Here is an 18,750-nt window from a genome sequence, read left to right on the forward strand (position 1 = left end):
ACCCCTGTTAAAACTGAAGCCAGGGAGAATAAACTCAGAAAGGGCAATTAGGCTTCATTCTTGGCTTGTTTCCACTGGCTGGTGGTTCAAAATTGCATGAAAAATCGTCACTGTATGATGGACTAGGAGACAACAGTGTCTATCACACGTTCCAGCTCCTGCCAGAGGCTCCAGGGTTTTATCAAGATGCCAGTATTTAGTGCTAAACTTTATTAAGCATGAAAAAAAATATCCCAAATTGAAATTTAAAAAAATAACATTTGTAGAGTAGATAAATAGTGATTCAACTGACCAACCTGGGAAAGGAGACTAGAGCGAATATTGACTCTGCTTGCCCAATCCATGGTTTGTGGTAAAAGAAACAGTTTTAAAATCTTGATCTTTCACTACTGGCAATTCTGACAGTGAAATAAAGACAACACCAATATTTTTCATTATTGTTAATGCCTTTATGAAAGGCTGATTGGGATTTGAAATCGCTCTAAAGTCTACCAAAATGATTAAATTGTTTAAAAATTACTGACCTAGTTCATTCAGATAGCTGTAGGGTCTCCAGTCTGCAGTTTCTCTGTCAAGGATTTTGTTATTGAGCTGTTCAAAAAGTATGATAATGGGTTAATGCTGAAAGAAACAGACAGTTCCCACCCAAGACGTCAGCCCACTGATGTCATGAATCAAAATGGGAGATGAATATTACCTTGGCCTCGCCATAAGATCTTTTAAGTGAGTGAAGTTTGACAGTTGTTCACTAGCATTAGGGAAAATCACAAAGGAAAGTCACTTCACCAAGCAATGAACACAAGCATGCTGGAAAAGACAGGATTTCCTTCCAGGAGTAACGGCTGATCACGACTCAGATGCCCGTGTACAGGGAGTGACATGCTGGCAGTACCAAAATAACCGATGGCGATGGATGCAGCAAAGCCACCTACACAGCATGCAGACAGGCGCTGTTTGGAACGAGGAGGGAGTTGCAAATACATCTGCATACTCGGTTCAAAGAGAAACAATGGCTCGAAGATTTCTCTCAATTCAAGGAAAATAACGTAGGCAATACCGAGGTGTAACACCCCGGGCTGCCACCCAGGTGCTGTGCTGGAAGAGCCTGGGACGGGCACAGCCGCACGGTGCCAGCCGCAGGAGGCTGCTGCTGCCTGAAGGATGTGTCAGAAAGGTCTGGGTTTGTCTGCAGGAGTCTCACTTGAGCTCGGTGCCAAGAGGCAAGCAACGTGTGTGCCTGAGAGACAGGGATTTTGCACAGCTGTGAAGGTGGGGAAGGCTCGGACCAGTTTGGGGTGCACGGCTCTGCTGGGCTGAGGTCCTGTGCCACAGCAAAAATGGCTCTGCGGAGTTACGTGGTTGTGCAAGTCCAGCAGCAAAGCTCTGGGAACCACCACAGCTGCTAAAGCCGCTGAGTTTTCCACCCTGAAACTTTTCCCTTACTGAAAGCACAGCGAAGGAAGTGTCAGTTCAAGGGCAAACCCCAGCCCTGCTTCAGAAGAATTAAAGTCGTGAAGCCCTTGTTGCTCTCTACAGCATTTCATTTTTCCTGATCTCTTACTAATTTTTGCTTAGCTTTCACACTGGGCCTTAAGACCTGGAACAAAAAAACATTTCTGCTGTGTCCAAGTCTGTTGGGAGATGAAATCCCAGCCCCCAGAGCTATTCTCACCTGCCTTCCCTGGGTGCTGTGCAGGGAACAGTGGATCAAACGCTGCGGTGCTGAGCTTTCCTTACAGCAAGCACGGCCAGATAGGGCGTGATAAATTGCTGTCCCACGTAGTGGCTGGGGACACTGTTCTGTGCCGTGCTGGGGAGGGCTCAGGAGGTCTCCTGGGGGCACAAATTCCTCCATAATGCTGCAGGCATGGCAGGTGTCCGTCCTGCAGCTGGGCACAGGGCACCAGCCTGAACCTCTTGGCCAGGTAGATGTTTGTGGGAGAGTTGGGTCGCTGAGGATGAGCCTGCAAAGCTCTGCCGCCTCTCCTTTATCTCCAGGCAAAGCAGCTGCAAGTGCTCCTCTCTAGAAGGAGCACCACATCTAGGACACCTCCACTACACATTACAACCTGCATGTTGACATGTAGAAGCTTTTATCCCATCTCAGAAACCGGGTTTCATTTGGGGGAAGGTTTGTAACAACCAGAGGCAAAAGCCTGCCCTCATTGACTGAATCCTGCTGATTGAATTCCATCAATTCAGGATGCAGAAGGTGGGCTGCTGTGTTTTATCCCAAATGGGATAGGCAGTGGTTAATCCAGGGACAGAAACAGCACAGAGCAAGCTCTGCACAGGCACAAGGGGTGTGCGAGCACGTGTTGGGTCTTGCTACAAGCAAGTGCACAGCATGTTCAGTGCAAACCCGAGCAGCCCCGCTACCAGCACTGGCAGCTTCCACCAGCAGAGCCCCTGGCTCGTTCTTTACTCCTAACCTTGCAGCAGTACCACGAATGCTGGTTTTCAACCCAGCTGCACCACTTAGGTCACACTTCTTGAAGTCTCTGAGTTTCTATTAAAAGCTTTGTTTCTGCGGGATTTATAAATCAGCTCACAAACCCCAAATTTGGTGTGAAGAGCTATGGGCTTGAATTGATTTTTTTTTTTAATGAAATGATTAGGGGACATTTTGAAGTTTTGCAGAATGCAGTAATTATGAAGAAATGTGATTATAGCTGTCTCTCTGTGCTACTATCATTTCTTAACACACTATAATTTGTTAACATTTTTCCTTACGAAGATACTTCAATTTGCAAAGCAAAATTGCTTTTCCAGAGGAAAAAAATACTTCATAGTAAATTTGCCCACTAAAAACCCTGCTTGTAATTTTAGCAACTCCGATAAATCTACCTCATACCTGGCAACTTTTCTTTTAAGATCAATGAGATACGTGCATGAGCAAAGCAAAGTTGTTATCTGTCCCCCTGAGATAGCTGGCGAGATCACAGCGGCACGCTAGCACCAGCGTGCTATTTGTCAGTGCTCAGGTTTCCCAAGGACTCCAAGTAATTAAGCAAATAAGTGCTGGCACAAATTCCATCATACTTTTCTCCTCGAGGATAGCAGTTGGTAAGTGCTTCTCCTGACTATTGTCTTTGGGTGCCCACAGCCCTAGCCCCTGTTCCTCAGTTTCAGAGGGCCCTCCTGAACAGGGCGTAGTGCTTCTATATTTGCAGTCTTCTTTTTCTTGGGCAAGTTTTAGTCAAAGCTACTTTATGATGCTTTCGGTGGTTGAATTTGGTTTTATTAGTTGGGTGATATCCAGTCAGACCATTTCCAGTGACCTCTGTTTTGCAATTTCTAATTTTATGTGAAGTCTTCGGTAGAATTTAGAACTTCCTTTAATAGAGGCGAATCTGCTGGCTTTAAAAATTCAGGACAGGACATCTAATAGCAATTGATTTTTGTGATGTCTGTGGAAACCAACAACACCTGGGCTAGCTGCGATGCTGCTCTCCTTTGGGAGGGAGGGAGGGTGGAACTAAGAGCTCTGCAAAAGAGCAAGGTGAGGATGCTCCATGTGCTCATGACATGCCAGTGCAGCAGCTTCATGCTTTACAGAGAGCTTTTTTTTACACACTTTTGCAGCCTTTTGTAAAAGGGAGATATATATTCCTACAGTCATGAACAATTCACAACCTCAAATATAGAGCTGGCCTTGCAGCACCGAGTGGTTTTGTGAATTGTCCCACCAATCTCCTGAGAGAAATGTGTCCTCAGCATCTTAAAAAGTAAATAAATCTGGTTTCTAACTCAAGCCTTGAAAGCTCTGATGTGAGGACACAGGTATGAAGGTAGGTGTGCATTGCTGTGTATCTGTTTTGAAAAATTTTGGTGCAGTAATTCTACAGGACAAATTTATTTGGGTTCATGCACCTTACTGCTTGGTAATCTGCAGGATCACTAGAACTTGCTGCTGCTGCATGAGTAAAGGGAACACCTACCTGTAGGAGCCAATAGGCAGTCAAATTTTGGCTTCCCTTAAACTAACAGTAAAATTCCTACTGACTTTGATGGAGCCAGCATTTCACTTGAGCTGACTTAGCAAGTTCACAGATATTTACCTGTAGCATGGTGCGGGTAATTAACAACCTGCACTGAGCTGCAGGAGCCTCTGCCTCCTCCTCAGGCCCAGCACTGCAGAGCCACCTCCTGGACCTTGCACAGAGCTCAGCCCCTCTGACTCCTGCTGGCAGCTGGAGCAGGGTTTGGGGAAGAGCTTTGATCACCGAGCACCTGAGTCCAGCCGCCTTTTACTGCAAACACCCTGGCACACAATCACTTAGATAACTGATCAAGCTCCATTTTAACAGTAATCAGATTTCTTTGTCCCATTAGTCTTACTGGGAAGCTGTTCCAAAATCTCGCTGATCTGATGTTAGAAATCTAATTTCCAGCCTCAATGCATTCATGGCCAGTTCATCCTCATTTGTTCTTGTGCCAGCTCTGTTATCTAACTTAAATAGCTCTTCTCCCAACTAGTGTTTACCCTGATGTATTTATAGATGGCAATCATACTCCCTCTCAGCATTCATTTTGCTAGATAAAAGAAGCCAAGCCTTTTTTTTTTAGTCTCTTCTCATATGCTCCCCCTTGTCCTCCCACTTGCTGTTGCCTGTGTGTGCTGCAGCCCCAGCACTCCCATCGCACATCCAGCTGACCCCATACACACCAGGAGGCCTTTCACTCCTCTGCTCGCTTCTGTCTCAGTGACCTCAGGTTTTACCTTCAGGGCACAAGTGGCTTCCTAAGCAGCAGCCAAATATCTGTCTGGCAGAGGGGAAATGGAGGTGAGACACCTTCCCCCTGCTCCTAGAAGAGAGTCGGGAAGGCTTGGTACTGCTCCCTTCCTATGGAGACAGACCTGCCTCATGTATTTAACTCCTGAACCTCCCAGATTTTTCAATCAGCCCCCCCTGCCCACCTGGCGTCCTGAGGGAAGTGTCCCATGGGTGCACTGGTGGCAGCAGCAGGGGCAGTGCCACGGCCGTACTGGTGCCCTGCTGCCAGCTTCTGCCTTGCTGGGCCAGGGCAGGAGGAGAGGAAAGCAGGGACAGCAGAAAGAACAACATAAGAATTATGTGACTAGGAGGGTGTTAAAAGAAAGCAGGAAAATGGATTTGAGAGGAAACAGAAGAGAGAATAAAGCAGAGAGAATACAAGGGAAGAGGAGAGAAAAGGCAGAATAAGACACGGAAAGAGAGAAGAGGACAAGAGGGGCAGGAGGAGCACACAAGAGAGAGAACAGCTTCTCAAACTGGAGTGGGGCTGCATCTCCCCACTGCCCTCTCTTTGTACCTTTGCCCAAGCTGCCTTTCTGAAAGAAGTGATAGAGGAATGGCTCCGGCCCATCGCCTCGAGGCATGATCTCCTTTAAGCACAGGAGGATAACGCATCCAAGGCTCTGGCTCAGCAGTTTGGAGAATTCCTCTGCCATTTTTTTTCATTTTGCATCTGTGCTGGTTCCTTTGTGACCCCAGCTGGCACTAGAAAGAAACGAATCCTCCAAGTACAACTTGTGCACATTTCCCTGCAGAAAGTGGAAATGGCACCAGACAAACTGATTAGGAAATGAAACTCGTTAAGGCAGCCATTAGGGGCTTTATATGCTCTTTTGTCTTACTTGGCTAGAAAACTGCATAGACAGAAGCAGCATATTTTTGGCCATCCTCAGCTATTTAGCACTGCAGAGCATTCTCATGAATAAGTAAGATGGTGGGAGATGTAAAAGAAAAGTCAGGCCATACATTTTGATAAGTGACCTAAAAATACCAGATTTTTTTTGTTCAATATCAGGACAACCTGCTCACCATACTGATAGCCAGTACTACAGCGAGGCAAACAGCTTTCAGGCTTGTCCAAATGTGCCACTTGGGTTTTATACCTTTTCAGCAGCTAAATATTTGAAGTAGCTATGTGATGAGATTGCACTGCAGGCTGGGAAATCAAGATAGGTGCTTGCTTTGACCTTTCCTGACTTTATTTAAATTACTGCAATAGATGACTGGTCCAGACCCACACTCGTGGTGTTCATCCTAAATCTGACATTATGAGCATTTGCACTTTCAATCTGGGGAGTAAAAATGCATGATGCAAAGGGACCACCTACATCGGAAACCATATTTACACATCTGTCTAAACTTTTCTCTGAGAAATCTCCAGAGCCAGCACTCTTAATACAATTTAAAACCAAGAAATGTCTAACAGGAACACATGTAGAAATAGTTTTGCATGCTCTGTTTCATAGGATAGTGTCTTTTTTACATTAATTTTGTTCTCACGGCTTTCCAGTTAGCAGAGCTACATTTGGATTAAGGTGACACAGCCTGCAAGTACCATCATTTTTAAAGCTGACAGCCTTAATGGAATCAATTGCATTTCCTTTTTCTTCTGCTCCCTACCCTTCGTGCCACTTTGGCTTATTAAGGCTCTGAAGGAAGAACTGCCTTACATTTACCATAGCTAAGTCTATCGCTAAAGTGGTGAATTCAGCGCAGTCCATGAACAGTCCTAGGAAATCAATAGCAACATGTGCTAAGTAATGTCCTGGATGTTTGAGTATTCCAGTCTGAAGAGCTCTGCTGGAGAGCCTGAAGTAATTGCACAGCTCTCAGAATGTCCTGGATGAGAGCAGTGCTTAGAAGCATCCTTGATATCTTCTTGCATCTATTTTTGTCTGTCGATAGGAAGTTTGCATGTCTACTGATTTGGGAAACCATGATATAGCAAAGTCAGACTACTGACTTAATGCTTCATTGATTTACTTTCCTTATTGCAATGAATAATTGCAATTATCTAGTTATTTATCTATTGAGAAGCAAACATACCTTATAGTTGCTAAGACAGCAAGGCTTATTGACCGACACTGGCACATGCTGAAACTCCCATTACAAGGCACAGAGATTATGAAGATACACGGAGGGAAAAGCAGACCGTTTTGTGTCTGTCACAGCTGCGATGTCAGGAAACTGCTACACAGGATTTTTAGATAGTGCTGGCAGGCAACAGGATCCAAAAGGCATTGCTCTGATTTATTTCCTTGAACTGATAAGAACATTGCTACAGTGGGACGGGATAATATCTACCTTACTGGAGCTGTTTCCATCCACATTACTGGTAAAGAAGCGTGAAGTCACACCACATGATAGAGTGTGGTAGCTTGGATTGGAAAAACAATGTACGCTGCCGCTACCTTGAGATATATCTGGGAAGAAAACAAGTGATCACAAAATACTTTGGAAGCCATAACGATTCTTAAGGAACTGAAAAGATGCTAGAGACAATCACGTTTAGAAAACTGATAAGCATTTTGTTAGAGTACTGGGTGCTATAAGACATCTCTAGATGAGATCTATCCTGAATTATAATGGTATGAAGCTCTTGACTACTATTAACATTAAATAGAAGATTAAAAAAAAAGCAAAATATTTATATAATACCGAGTTATCTTTTGGAAGATCTTAAGAAAATAATTCCTGACAATACATCTGTGTTGAGGGTAAGGGAAGAAATGCAACACTCTGGATATAGACTGTCTACTACAAAGTTTCTTCTCTAGTTTAAACAGGTGTAGGAGCCACTGATGATAATCCTTTTAGTTGTGAAACATTTAATTAAAACTTTTTGTTGCAAGAAAGGTAGTTAATGTTATAAAATCAAGGTGCTATCATGGTACCAAAGGAGTCCAAAACATGTTATGGAAAGGCTTTTTTTTTTGTGGAAAGGCTTAAAAAAAGCAAGTTGAAGCACTGAAAGGGAAACTTTGGCAGTTACATCATTACACTCAGAGACATTTTTATTTCCTCTCTTTAACTTACCAATACATTTACCAAATGAAACAATTTACCAAGAAACGCATCATATTTATACTGGCAGTTCTAATGAAAACATCAATCCCAATCTGGTTTCAGCTTAATAGCAAATTGATATCTATTTCAAAGCTGCATCAGAAGAAAGGATGACAAGTTCAAACAAATCAAAACCATTTAAACAGCCAAGCCCTGTAAGAAGTAAATAAACGGGTTAGTTTTAATAAACCTGGGAGGTCAGGTACGGGAAACACCTTCAGATGCAAAGTGTTGGGATGGCTGCTTGTCCCCAGCACCAGAGATCCCTGATGGTGAGGACGGACCAGGGCCCTGCTGGCACTGCCTGCGGGAGGGGGCACCAACCACCATCAGCCACTCTGCCTTGCCCTCTGCTTCTCTGCTCCTGCATGTGCATTCTTGTGAACATGCACTTTGCTTTGCTGACATCTTGTGGAGATCTAGATTTAGCTTAATTTACTGCAAAATATCCCGTTTCAAATAAGTGGTTTTATCTGCAGGGTGTCTATTACATAAGAGGTGAGGCACAGAGCTGAGGGAGGGAAGTGCACGTGCACGTGTGTATCTGACCGAGCATCTTTTTTCTGCTGAAACATGCAGAGCAATTTTTGAGGTCACTGCAGAACCTTTCAGTTCTAAGTTATTTTCCGAGGTTATTGCTTACAAAGTATCTCAGACCAATGTGTGATTCCAGCACTGAAGTATTTGCGTTTAACTTCTTTCCACTCACCGCTGCAGCCAGAGACCACAGGGCCTGCCAGGACTCTGCCGTCTCTCCTAACTATAACTCGGTGATATTTGCAATAGAATTAAAAAGAAACAGCTACGCCTGGGGGTCTGCAAATGAGAACTGGGACTGGAACCCAATTATGGCAGTCGGTGTATGCCCATCACAAACACAGCTGCTCACATACAGCCTTGGACCTGCTCGCGAGGGCCTGACTGCTCAGCAGAGAAGCGGGGCTCATCCGCCCTTCTCACAGCCTGCGGTCCCAGCTAAATGCAGACGCTTCAACCCGTGGCCTCCTGCTTTGTAGGTGAGCGTTCACGCCTGAGTCACGCTGGCTCTCGGCTCTGCCTTCCCCCTTCCCTTATCTGAGTCCCCTCTCAGCTGTGGGCAAGAAGGACCAGCCTGAAGAAAAAGAGGTACAATCCGCTGCCTCTGCTGCGAGATAAGAGGGCCATACCCACGTTAGGGAGAGGCAGCTGACACTTCACTAGTTCACACCCGGCTTATCTGGGCATAGCGTGTGTTGTGTACCTGAAATGAGCTGAGTGAAAAGTCTGTCAGACTGCCCCGCTACTTAGCATGGTGCTGAATTAATGAATCTGAGCTCGTACACAAGTCTGCGTCACCAGAAAGCTTTTCTTCCCTCATTGCATGCGGCACCATCGACTCAGAATTACTCCCTCTACACAGTTCCATTTGGTTGATACTTAAGTACCCACACAGGTTGATTTACCTTGATAACACAGTCCATTTTCTACACATTTATTCATGAAGCTCTTATAACTGCTGGCTGGAAATACATCAAATTCAAATCTAAAGCTATTCCAGTAAAAAAAAAAAAAAGAAAAAAAAAGAAAAAGGAAAAGAAAAAAACCCTCTTCCTAAAGCTGAGAATTTGATTCTACTATGAACAGCATGTAAAGACTTAAATGGCTAAAAAAAATTAAAAAAGAATGATTTAAATTAAAGCAAAACAACCACTACCAATTAAAACAAAAACCCACAAAGGTTATGTCAATGTAAACATGGAGAGGTCTGTCCTGTGAAGGGACCTGTGATGACAGCACCCTGCTGTGAGCCCTCGAGCCTCAGGCTGTGCTCCAGTGGAAGGCCCTTGAGGGCTGGAGGAAGGCCAGGGAGCTCCATCCCCTGAATCACCGAGCTTCTGCTCCGAGCCAGGGCTGTGAAGTGACACAAAGAGCAACGATCCACATCGTGCGGTGGGAGGAGGACAGTGTAGCACGGAAACTGGGCACAAGGCCAACCACGAGAAAAGGGAGTAAGTAAGCACTCTGCAATAAATACAAAGCCAGATACCTCAAGCTACAAAATGGAATTGCTTTTGTCTTCCTCTGAGCTGTGTTTTTTTGTGTGGATCTTCCCCACCCATGCAGGGTGTCAGTGGGGTGGCTGAAGACTGAGCAGGAGTGTTTACTCTGACTCCTTTTATTGTGCATCATCTGTAGGATCATTTCTGTAAAGGTCTTATCTAGGCTGCAGTACTCTGTAGGACTCACAACACTCTCTTTTATTGAGCTTTGCTTAGATTTTGGCTCTCAGCATTGGATTCACCCATATCAGAAAGTCTATTATGACTCCGATAAGACCTCAAGCATCACTTCATCCCATAACCAAGTCTTTGTGCAAGTCCTGAAATGAAATCTCTGCTGCTTTCCAGCACTACTGCATAGCTTTCCCTTCTGTCCCCACGTCCTTGAGTTAAACGACCCGTGCTTTAAAATTCTCAGTTGGATGCAATATATTGTTCCCGTGCTGGGGAGCACCATTTTGCTTTCAGGCTTATTGGGGAAAGCCTGCTCTCAGTTCCACGTGCTGTGGTTAAGCTCTCCCAGCATGGCTGGTTTTCTTTCCCACTGGCTGCTGGGCAGGATGTGCTTTATGCTGCCACATCCTTCATCCACAAACACAGAAGAGTCTAAGGGCTGCCTAGGGGGGGTTTCCCTTTCTTATAATCTCTCTCACACATATGCACGCATTATCAGCATCAGAAGAGCTGAAGACACAAAGACCAAAAACATCCTAGAGAAATCAATTAATGTGCTGGAAGAAATTACAGCCTCCAGGAGCTGGTGATCTGCACATGTGACTGTTCAGAAACAACGACAACATTACCCTAACAAGAGCAAACAAGCAAAATAACAGTGCTGGAGGTTTAGGTTAGCCTTTATGTTACAGCTGATACCGGGCTAGATCCTGCAGTCACTGCTCAGGTGAAATCCCAGCCAAGGTCCTTGGGTTTGCACAGGATCATACTCATTGCACGAGTACATCTGCATTGCATTCTGCCCTTAATCCACATGTAGGACTCCAGGCAAAGACCAAAATCCTTGTAACATCTATGTAATGTTGCTACTCTCCTTCAGCATCCTGTGCAACACACAAATATATACACGTGTTGCTCCTGCCATCCAGCCATGCTACAAGTCTCTTATCTGTGACCTCGTCTCCATCTGATTTTCTGCTCGATGGAAGCAAAAGGCTGAAAACAGCATTGGTAAGGCCAAAGCTGGAAGGCGAGTGATGGGTAGAAAGTTTCTGCAGGAGAAGCTACTGGAGGACAGGCAGAATTTGGCAGTTTTCAGAAGCCCTAGTGCAGAATCTGTAAATATCCTCCTAAAACAAAGACCAAAACTTGAAACGATGCTGATACCTGTGGACATTTTATAATGAGATGAAGATGAAGCAGCATGATTTCTGACTTCTTAGTCTTCCTCTGCAAGCTCAGAGAGCACAGTTTGTCAAGGCGGAGGCAGAAAGAAGACTGTTCTTGTGACCTCCAGAGAAAGCTGGCTGACCCCACTCAGCCGCAGCTACCTGAGTGGCAAATTTATATTGCTACAAGGATTGCACAAAGCAAGAAGAAAGAAAAAGCCCAGCTTCAGCATCCCCATCACTGAATGAGATGAAGGGGAAGGAAACAGTATTGAATTTCTTTCTAGAGGAGCTCAGGCTGTACCACTGAGCCAGTGCTGTTTGGAGGAGGAAAGTCATCTGTCTATCTTAACTGTGAAGGATGAGAAGAACCGTTCTCAGCATCAGCCTTTCTTCAGACTTCTTGCAGAGTGAGAGACTGGGATGCCATCAGGTTGATTGGGAAATCTCCATTAATGGTAAAATATGGAGAAAAAACATCCCTGTCTGAAAGGAGCGGTTCGATTACTCCAGTCAGGAGCTCCCAACCTCAGCAATACAACTTATTTTCACTTTTGTAAGTTGTGCTCTTAAACATGCTGGGTTACACATACATTAACTAGAAAAGCACACAAATAAATTAGGTGGAACAGGCTCTGTAAATATATGGATAAAGTGCCACTGTGAACGAAATGGATGGCCAAAAAGTTCAGACCAATTTTCTGTGCCAGCAGCTGTGATCCGCTCTCCTGGAACTCGGAGCCCCACTGCTGCTGAGATGTGCCACAGTTGTCTTTTGCATGTTCATGGTCTGGCTCTTCAAATGATGTTGAAATGACAAATTTCAGGCCAAATTGCGCTGGCAACTAGCCAAGGATCAGATGAGCCCTCTCTGGCAACACTTTCATAAATTTCTTACCCAAATGGGCAGCTTAAGCAAGAGCCTGCAAAGCTAAAATTGAAAAATAAGAGGCAATCGGAGGAGGTCCAAGGCTGATTTTTTTCCCCATCTTGTAGCTATCAGAAGAAAGAACACTCTAATAGAAGCCTGAGTGATCTAAACATGAGTTTAGGCAGCAGAGTTCAGCAAGCAGCCCCTGATGTGTTTGATATGCCATCGCAGGACATCGTGCCCCTGATACAAAGACCAAAGTCATGGTGCCATAACAGAAGCTCCTTGAATAAGCACCAGCTGCAGTAATATCAGTTTTGAGAGGTTCCTTCCAGGTGCATCTACAGATGCTAGGTAAGCCTCTTCCAGTTGCAGAAGCTGGATTTTACTCAGACTTGCAGCTTTGGCCTTGCAGCCATCTAAGGGGAAGTGCAACAAAGTGCAGTCAGAGGGCAGCAAACCCTGAGGAGATCCCCACTGGGGACAGGCTGGAGGAAACAAGAAGGAAGTAAATCTCCTATCTGGCACCCTATCTGATATTGGCCAGAGAGGAATGAAGAATGACAGCATTAAAGAGGAGATCACATCCCCCAAAGTTTAGCCAATCTGTCAAGACAAGTTGGCCTCCATGCCAGTAGCAGAAGATAGAAAGAAGCATGAAATAGGATCTCAGTATGACTTTGATCTGACTAAAGAACCTTCCTCTTCCTCGATCCTGCTTTCATCAGCTCCTGTGAAGAAAATTCCCATCAGCTGTCTAGATGATGGGGATTGGTCTGCACACAGAAGAAAGTGACTACTAATAGGAGGGCTCAAATCAAAAATTGCAACAGACAAAAATAAAACCTTATGATCAACCCAGTCAACCCCATTCCTCAACAAAAGGTTTTCTGAAGGTTTCACAAACGAAAATTTTGCACTGCAATAGAAATGCAGCTGACATACATGTATATATTAAAAAGGGAGTCTATGTATTCTATGCAGCATATTTCATATCTAGGTACAGCCAGTATCTTGTAAGTAATATTTCACGTATAAAGCAGCTTAAATCAGTTGTAAGTTATATTTGCTTTCCTGTCCCTGTTAAGAGATCATGGTATTCAGGGCAAGAACGGAAATGTCATTATTTCTGATGCTCGATAGCACGTTATACATCACAGAAGCTTCTGTTGCTCCAACATACAGGAATACAAGTCTGTATTTGATTAACATAAAAAGACCCTTACCAGAAAGTGAGTAATCTGTATTAGTCATCCTCATGGCTGGAGTATAAGATACACTTGGCATGTCATGGCCCTTCTCCTTCTGTTTCCGTCGATACCACACAAACAGTGCCAGCAAGACCATAATAATTAGAAGGAGAATAATAATTCCAATGATTGCTCCCACTGAGTGCCTCTCTGATCCAAGAGCAGGGCTAATTTTAGTATAGGGGTTTAATTCTTCCATCATGAGAGCCGCTGTTAAAAGTAATTCATAATACATTGTAAATTGAATTGCACATTTCATTTTTGAGATACTATTCTTTTAAAGCAAGTAGATCATTTAAAAAAAATAGAGGGAGGAGGAGAGAGAGAGAGATTTAAGAAATAGAATTTCACTGTACCTTGATCACATCTGATTCCTTTGAAGCCTGGACTGCAGTAGCAAGTACCTGTGACATGGTCACATGTAGCATTATTCATGCACTCACACAGTTGTTTGCAACCATAACCAAATGTTCCTGGTGAGCACTCTGGGAAGCCAAAGAAAAAGATTGGAAAGAATCCTGATATTTTTCAGGAGAGGGTGAAATCCTTGACATGGAGAAGCCAGCAGAAGAGTCTCCCTTGTTTAACTCGCATAACACTCTACTGATAGATTTCTGTTTTTAAGCAGGAGATAACTGTATTTAGGGTACAATTTGAGGCACTACTCATTGAGCTGGAACATTCTTTCTGGAAAAGTCATATAAGACTTCACAGTGATGAAACTTAAAATATGTACACACTTAAAAAGGCCTTGATATATACTAAAGGCATACAGAATTTAACAGGGCATGATTTCAGAAGCTGTAGAAAACATTTTGAAAGAGCAAAACATTCTCCACCATCTCTGTACATTGTTTTCACGAGGGGACTGCAAAAAGAAGTTTAACGTACCTTTATATGAACAAAATAGACTTTTACCAAACAAATCCTACATACTTTCATATTTATTCCCACTAGTGCTAGAGGATTAATATAGCATTGGAGATGGAATTACAGAACTGAGCATCTGAATGGTTTGAGTTGTTCCACTTTTGTATTAGGATTCCTACCACAGAAGGAATTTATATTCTGCCTTTATATTTCTATCAAAGACAAAATGATTGAATGTCCAACTGAGAAATTTATTCATACAATTACTATGATGGGCTATTACAATAAATCTGTAGGCAGCTTACTAAATTTCTTGAGGCAATATTCAATATCAAATTGAAAGAAACAACTTCTGTCAAATCCTACTTATTTTTATAAAGAAATTATTGAACGCATGCACACTTGCTATGATTCTTAAAAATATGTTGTTTGTTTTAAGATGTGACTTCTTTTGTGTCACCACAAATGTTTTGCACAGCGTGACAACACCTCCCCAGTGCGAGTCTCTAAGTAACTTACAGCAGGCAAATGTTGATATTAAATAATGAGTGTTAGCCTGCATCTTTATAATGATTTGCAGTACATATTAGAGGTGTATCTCTTTCTTCCATATGCAGGTCCTTAAATTATGAAAAACAAAATTATTTTAATTAATGCACTTTCTGATGTTAACCTGTAACTTACTTAAGGTTACAGGTCCTACTTAAGGTTGCAGGCCTCTGCATTTAGGCATTTCATCATGCTGGATGTGACTGCCCATCCAGCAGGATTCTGAGGAGGAAGGAGTCTTAAAGATACTTTTAGATTAAGTAGCAGAAAAGCAAATAAATAAGTACATTAGTAGTTTGGATAGAAAATAAAACCTCAGGCTTTGTACAAAGGTTATAGATTATAAATGCGGTTTCTTGTATAAATCCGTCTACTACAATAGAGTTCTGATATGAAACTTTTTACTTTCCTATTTTACTCACGGTTGCAGTAGAGGAGCACACAAATTCACAAATTCACAGTAAATTGGCCACTTACAGAATTACAGTGGTGCCATATGTAATCCCCACATGAGCATGCAAATTTGGTCCTGAGACGCATACTTGGATGAATGTAAGTATTTGTAAATGGAAAACATGTTCCCAAATTTAGTTATATGTACTAATGCATGCATAAAGTCCTGTGAAGTAAGCTTTAGTGAAGAAGCTTTAAGGCAGGCTTTTCACTTGCAAAGCTAGCAGGGATGTATTATCCCACTGCCAAAGATAAATAAATAAATAAATCTGTGGAATTAATGCAATGGTAAGGTGAGATGGATTTTACCCTGTATTTAGAATCCAAGTAAGTGTGTGAGAATTTACTTTTGATTTACTATACTGGACAAACAAGTAATTATTCAACTACAGCACACACAGTTTCCACTACCCTAAGTCTTTGTTCTTAAAAGAAGCTATTTGGCACAGCATGCTAAACATGCCAGCAAGACATTGACAACAGTTGCAGTAAGATATGCAAGCACCCTTGCAAGGTAATTGAAGTTCATTGTTAAACGCTTGCTCGCTACTCAAGTTAAATGTAATCCTTCCAAAAATGACAAACAACTTTTGTTTCCTTGACCCGTTTTCATTGTAAAGACGAATCTTAATTTGGTCCGCATCTATAGCATAACAGCTTTGGCAAGAAAACTCCAATATTCCTCAGAAGTCTGAGAGTAGAAGGATGTTTTTTGAACTGTCTTCCTCCACGCCAAAGGAAACCTAAAGCTGTTGCTCTCAACAGCATTAATGAGGCATGAGACAGTTTGTGGTTTTCCATTAATAAAGTACCAGAGGTTTGGGAAGGCTACATCCACTGAGTGCAGTGACTCGCTTTTATCTCACCTAACTTTAGGGTGGGAATGGAAAGGCCTAATTTGTAGTGAATTCACCTTTTTCCATTACACTTAAACAACGTGGCTGGCCTTCCAGAGATGCCTTCTTCTCCCTGTGGATTATGCAAGGTGCCTGGGGTTGTGGTCTTAGTGACACCCTCAGTTCATAGCCTCAGTTCGTTTCTGCAACGAATTCTGACCCCCCCAACCCTCCCCACTGAGGAATGGAAAAAGAAGTCATGCAGGAACTTACTTTGCTCACACTGTTTGCCTGTAAATCCAGTCCTGCATGTGCACTGGCCGGTGATGTGGTCACAGTCTGCTCCGTTCTGACACTGACAGACATTGGCACAGTTTTTTCCATAAAAAGCAGTTGGGCAACCTGGCAGGAATCAGAATAAGGAAAGTAATAAGCTGAAACACAAACCCAGATGTGTTACCAGCACAAAATACGTAGGCCTATAAATCTAAGGATTTTCAGCCTCTGTATATCTGAAGACATTTATTTGATGATCTAAATGCAGAGCTACCACGGCAGCCAATTTTCTCGCAGCAGTGTTTCTTGTATCTTACAGAACTGCCTCTTAAGCCTTTCAGATGAACGAAAACCTGATCCATGTACACAAACTACATTTTCAAGGAGTGAGAGAAGATGGCTAGACAGAAATTCTCTAAAAGGCCAGAGATCAATTAATTACATGCAAGTGAAAGGGCCTTCTCAGAAGGCTCTCCAGAATCTGATCTCCTCTTTTGTACAGTGCTGATAATTTTGCTTTGGTAGGATGAGAAATCTCAAACGCTTTCCTAAAGTAGACAAGGTATATTGGGACTTTAACAAGCAGGGGCAAGGAATGTACAAGTTCTGACACTGAGTCAATAATCTAAATGATTGGTTTCTCTTTTACAGAGTGCCAAAAGGTTTTTTTTTTTAACAAAAAAAAAACAACAAAAAAAAAACAACTTGAAAAGCTTCAGGACATTTTCCTCAGGGTGACACAAAGTTATTCCTAAGTACGAAGCAGGTGGTTTAACAGCCAAGACTGCAATACTTGGAAGAGACACGAGGTAGCAGCACATACTTTGACAGATTCCCTGACAAAATAGCGTCTCTGAAAGGCTTACGCTGAGTGCAGTAGAGCCCCGTCCAACCATGAGTACATCTACATTCTCCATCGTAAGGGCTGCACATTGCTCCGTTGTGGCAGTTGCATGAATGAAAGCAGTCAGGGCCCCAAAAACCTGTGGGACAAGCTATGAAAATAAAAAAAGTTTGTCAGCTGACAAAAAAACAATGATACTACGTGAGTGCTGTGGAGGAACCACAATAAAGAGAGAACCTGTGAGACACCAGCAAAGGCAGAACTTCACATTGAGGAGCTTGGCATCACGGCAGCAGTGATTCCCTGACCAGGACTGGTTCTCCCAAGCCAACAACTGCTTTGCACACCCAGGTTGGAAACCTGCACTGTCCAACCCTGGCACAAGTGATTCCTTCTCCATGTAGGTCAGGTGGCAGCATGTGGGCACTGAGAACCACTGAAATGGTGATGCTCAAGGTTACATTATGCTAAGTGCTCTGGCGACTCTCCCTGCCTTACTGGTGCTATCTGTGAAGACAATTTAGGCAGGGTTTTAAGATATGGAGGTAATTTAATTTTCTTTTTGATATTCAGGAATTCTTGCATAATAAAGCACAGCTATTCGTGGTTTACTTTTGCTATGCAATCAACTGCTAAAATTACCACATTCGTTTGACGCGTAGAGCACTACTCAAATTATGTAAAAATGTAAAGAAAACTTCTTTCAGTATGAATTCCCATCCACAAAATCAAATTGCTTTTGTTGATGGGGATAATATTAAATTAAAATCTCCAGGTCTATTATGTATTTCTACAAGTACAATATTAATACATTTTCAGAAGTTATTTTAAGCCTCCCTCCAAAAATGAATGCAGTAAGTTACAGTTATTAGTGCCAGACTAAAAGATCCAAAATGATGATAACCCTTCAATATAACAACTATATTTTTGCTTTAAAAAGCACTTTCCATTGCTTCCTATTAAAGACATGAATTAATAAGGCATGGTTCCCAGGAAACCTGAAAGTACAGAAACCATGCCTATTTCCATGTATGCCATTGGCTCCAATTCTGACGATAAATGCAAGTTTCTGGCATATGACAGACATATCTAAAGCCAGAATGAATAGCAAAAAACCTGCCATGACGTAAATCAAACAAAAGGTCACTGAACTCACACGATGTAAAGCTGAACAGGATTTGGCCTAAAGTATTCATGTTATAAGCAACCAGAAATATTTTTAAAAAGCCTTTGTAAGTCAGAGCTGCAGGGTCTTTTAATGCCTCCAGAACTGGCTCTGGAGCTGGAGCTAAAATTATCTCCTTTGTGGCTCCATCTCTCGGTCATCCCAGGTTAACTGGTGCAGAGGGAGATGGGACCGAAATAGCTCCGTGCCGGACTGCAGTACAACAGGCCAGGTGTCCGCAGGAGCCTGGTGTGAGGCCAGCTTCATGTTGGGAGATTTATACTTTTTTTACAAGAAGGTAACTGTGGAAACAGGCATGTTCCTGCTTTATTCGTCCAAAATACCAAGCAGCTATCACCATTTCCTCTTGCCTTCTAAACTGGCAGTTGTTGCTACTCAACTGGGCTGCC

At 43.0% G+C, this 18,750-nt stretch overlaps 1 protein-coding gene across 3 annotated transcripts in view; it reads right to left on the bottom strand.

Moving 5' to 3' along the window:
- Positions 1-18,750, bottom strand: part of MEGF11 (multiple EGF like domains 11) — a 200,018-nt gene that overhangs the window by 12,615 nt on the left and 168,653 nt on the right. For all 3 annotated transcript variants that reach the window (XM_032195319.1, XM_032195318.1, XM_032195320.1), the window contains exons 18-21: positions 17,198-17,326; positions 16,329-16,457; positions 13,704-13,832; positions 13,324-13,557 (exon numbers count right to left, since the gene is read on the bottom strand). In XM_032195319.1, coding sequence (XP_032051210.1) covers positions 13,324-13,557; positions 13,704-13,832; positions 16,329-16,457; positions 17,198-17,326 — 621 coding nt within the window. The remainder of the gene's footprint in view (positions 1-13,323; positions 13,558-13,703; positions 13,833-16,328; positions 16,458-17,197; positions 17,327-18,750) is intronic.

The sequence above is a fragment of the Aythya fuligula genome, chromosome 11, assembly GCF_009819795.1.
Source record: "Aythya fuligula isolate bAytFul2 chromosome 11, bAytFul2.pri, whole genome shotgun sequence".
NCBI lineage: Eukaryota > Metazoa > Chordata > Aves > Anseriformes > Anatidae > Aythya > Aythya fuligula.